Below are 3,784 nucleotides of genomic sequence, written 5' to 3'. Positions count from 1 at the left end.
ATGTCTCCATGGAAATATGATGTGTTTGTAAGTTTTAGAGGCGAAGATGTTCGTAAGAATTTCATTGATCATCTATTCAACGCTTTTAAGCAATACGGAATTCGTGCTTTTACAGACTGTAATGATTTGCCTAGAGGAGAAGACATGTCTTGTCAATTCTACAAAGCCATTGAAAAATCCAGGTTTCTGATGGTCATTTTCTCCAGAAATTATGCTTCTTCATCATGGTGTATGAGGGAACTTGTGAAAATTCTCAACTGCAGTCAAAAGGAAAAGCCAAAACATGAAATTCGAATCATATTTTATGATGTTAAGCCTGAAGTGGTGAGGAATCAGATTGGGAGTTTTGCAGAAGCATTTGCCAAACATCAAGTATCAAATAGGGAAGAAATAGATGAATGGAAGGCAGCTTTGTCCATGGCCTCTGACTTATCTGGATGGGATCTTAATGATATGACTAATGGGTAGAAAACTTTATTCTTTAATTTCAATGCACTTTTTTTTTCGTTTAAGCCAACAAATTATATGTAACTCAACTACGAGTACTTCGTTGTTCTTCTAATTTATCAAAACTTGTCTTACGTATTTCTGTGAGCAGGTTTGAGTCCAAATTTATAGATAGGATCTCCAGAGATATCCACAAAACGTTATGTGATGGGCCCATGCACGTTGGCGAGAACCTAGTGGGTGTAAATACTCGTGTCATTAAACTGAACTTGATGCGCTTTGTTGGGTCAGCTAAGGTTAACATGATTGGAATCTATGGTATCAGCGGAATAGGAAAGACCACCCTCGCCAAAGCTATTTATAACAAAATGTATGCCTACTTTGAGGGAAGTTGTTTTTGTGAGGATGTCGCAAAACGACATGACCCAACTCAAGTCCAAATGCAACTTATCAATAAGATCATGAAAAATGAAGATGTGAAGATACTCGGTAAAAGTGAAGGAGTCGAGGCAATAAAAAAGAGGCTAGCATGTGAACCGATCTTGCTTGTTTTGGACGATGTGGATCATCGCGATCAGATAGAAGCACTAGCAGGTTCACATGACTGGTTTTGCCCAGGAAGTTTGATTATTTTCACTAGTAAAGACAAACAGTTGCTAAGATCTCATGGAGTGGAAATATATGAAATGGAACTTTTGGATGCCCTTGAAGATACTAAGCTTTTTTGTTTGAATGCTTTTGGGCAAACGCATCCTACACATGATTTCAAAGAGCTCACCTGCCAAGTTGTGAAATATCTGCAGGGGCACCCTTTGGCCCTCAAAGTTGCTGGCAGTGCGTTGTTTAAAAAATCCGAGTGTGTGTGGAAAAGTAAATTGAAAAGCCTTAGGATGTGTCTTGATTTGGAGATACATCAAAAGTTACGACCTAGTTATGATTTGCTAAACTTTGATCAGAAAAGAATCTTTCTTGATATTGCATGTTCTTTTGTAGGGGAAAATAAAGATCTTTCTGCAAGTGTACTAGACGACATTTGTTGTTTTCCGGATGTTAATATTGATGTTCTAGTCGATAGATCTCTAATTACAATATCTCCATATGATTTCTCATTACAAATGCATGAATTGATTCGAAGCATGGCAAGGGAAGTTATACGTGAAGAATCCGACAGGCCTATCCGGTTGTGGGGTCCTTCAGAGATTGACGCTGTACTTGGTAAAAACAATGTAAGTATAAGAAACTGTATATATGTTTTTCTTTTTCATATAAGCTAAGTATTTCAATACTTAAACAATCTAATGATTTTAATACTTGTATCCAGGTAACATTAAAAGCTAACGAAGTTGAAGTGCTTGTTCTTTTGTTAGAGAACTTTACTAAAACGGTTCATATAAATTGTAAAGCTTTTGCAAAGATGGAAAAATTACGGATCCTTAAAATTTTTCATCCAGAACAAGAAGACTTGGGACAACCATTTCAATATATCAATATATTGGCTGACTTCAAAGTGAACTTCTTAGGGAGTTTGGATTTTTTGTCCAATGATCTAAAGTTGATTTATTGGCATGGATATCCCTTCAAGTTCTTACCTTCAAGCTTTTATCCCAAGAACATTGTTGCCATTGACTTGTCTTACAGCAACATCACAAGTTTTTGGACAAAACCTGAGGTATTAATTACTTTTTCATATATATACTACATGACTTTATTTCATTCTTAATATTAATTCAATGATAAAACTAAGATCTTTCCATCTTGCCTTTGAATTTAGTGTTTTACAAGGTTGAAAGTGATGAAGCTAAGGCACTGCCGTAACCTAACAGCCGTACCTGACTTCACATCGATGACTAATCTTGAAAATCTAGTTCTTGAAGGTTGCGTGAATTTGGTTAGGCTTCACCCTTCAGTTGGAAAGCTCAAGAAACTTGTTACGTTAAATATGCGAGACTGTAGAAAGATGAGGAATTTCCCTTCCGAAGTTGAAATGGATTCTCTTGAAATCCTGATTCTTTCAGGGTGCGTAAATCTGGGTAACCTGACTCATGTTAAGGGCACTCTCAAAAGTTTGGTGAAACTTTATGCGGATGAAACGGCCATAACAGAATTTCCTTCTTTCATATCATCTTCAACCGACCTTCAAGTACTAGTGATTGGTAAATATCAGCAGATCGGGTATTCTACATGGTGGACATCAATCTTCCAAAAGCAACCTCAAAGTTTGGTGTCGTCTTCTTTGGCAAGTTTCCGTATGCTTACAACGCTAAGCGTTCGCAACTGCAATATATCCGAAGTGTGTCTTGACATTAAAGCCTTATTATGTCTAAGAGAATTAGATTTGAGTGGTAACATTTTTACTAGTTTGCCTCTAAGTTTGAGTAAACTTTTAAATCTTAGATTGCTTCAGCTTACTGGCTGCAAGAAGCTGAATGTGTTGCCGGAACTTCCACCAAACATTGAGGATCTTCATGCATTTGAATGTATCTCCTTGATACAAGATCCACCGTTGGATCACCCACACCCTTCTCTTTATTGTTATCTCACTGGTTGTCAAATAATGTTTGGGAATCAGAATACTGATAGGCAACGACTATCTATGTCGGGGACTACAGACCATCTTTCTTTTTGCTTGGAGTATTTGTGCATCCGAGATAAGGTACGTAAATTTTTCAGTGGAAATGGTTCCTCAAGCAAGTCTAAAAAAAAAATGGGGATAATAGTAAATGGAAATAGAATTCCCGAGTGGTTTACAAATAAAACTAGGACAAGCTCTAGTCATGATGTAAAGGTGGAATTACCTCCAAATTGGTGCAACTCTAAGTTCAGGGGATTTGGAATTTGTGTTGTATTCAAGCCAACGATGAGGTCCCAGCGTGAGCTACTAGGATACTCTGTAAAGAACTTCGATGGAGTCTTTATAGATGGTGTCCCACCAATTTATTCTACTGGGGATGATGAGGTAAATATCATGACATGGTTGCATTTTAAGACATGTAACTCGGAATGGAAAGAAGCAAAGAATTTTGTCACGTTTTCATTCCGAGATGAAGATATTGAGTTGAAGGAGTGTAGTGTAAGACTTATTTGTGATCAACAGCAAGATTTAAAAGAAGAACAAGAAACAGTTTTAGACATCATACAACAACTCCCACCTCAATCTCTATATACCGGTCTCTTCCGGTTACTTGATGGTTTTAATGTTATCGACTTCACATGGTAAGTTTGACATATTCTTTTTTATGGAAACTACTTTTGTGTAATTTAGAAATGAATATTGTTAATCATAGGTTTAAGTGGTAGTTAAACTCAATTACATAAAAAAATATTGTCTTCTAAAATT

General features: G+C 36.6%; 1 protein-coding gene across 1 annotated transcript; it reads left to right on the top strand.

Moving 5' to 3' along the window:
* LOC122588147 (disease resistance protein RPV1-like) lies at window positions 1–3,664 on the top strand. Its single transcript, XM_043760281.1, has 4 exons — window positions 1–464; window positions 599–1,673; window positions 1,769–2,116; window positions 2,219–3,664. Exons 1-4 carry the CDS (start codon window positions 1–3, stop codon window positions 3,662–3,664), a joined length of 3,333 nt encoding a protein of 1,110 aa, XP_043616216.1.
* The last annotated feature ends 120 nt before the right edge of the window (window positions 3,665–3,784 follow it).

Source organism: Erigeron canadensis, chromosome 2, assembly GCF_010389155.1.
Source record: "Erigeron canadensis isolate Cc75 chromosome 2, C_canadensis_v1, whole genome shotgun sequence".
Classification (NCBI taxonomy): domain Eukaryota; kingdom Viridiplantae; phylum Streptophyta; class Magnoliopsida; order Asterales; family Asteraceae; genus Erigeron; species Erigeron canadensis.
This window is presented reverse-complemented; position numbering and strand designations above follow the sequence as displayed.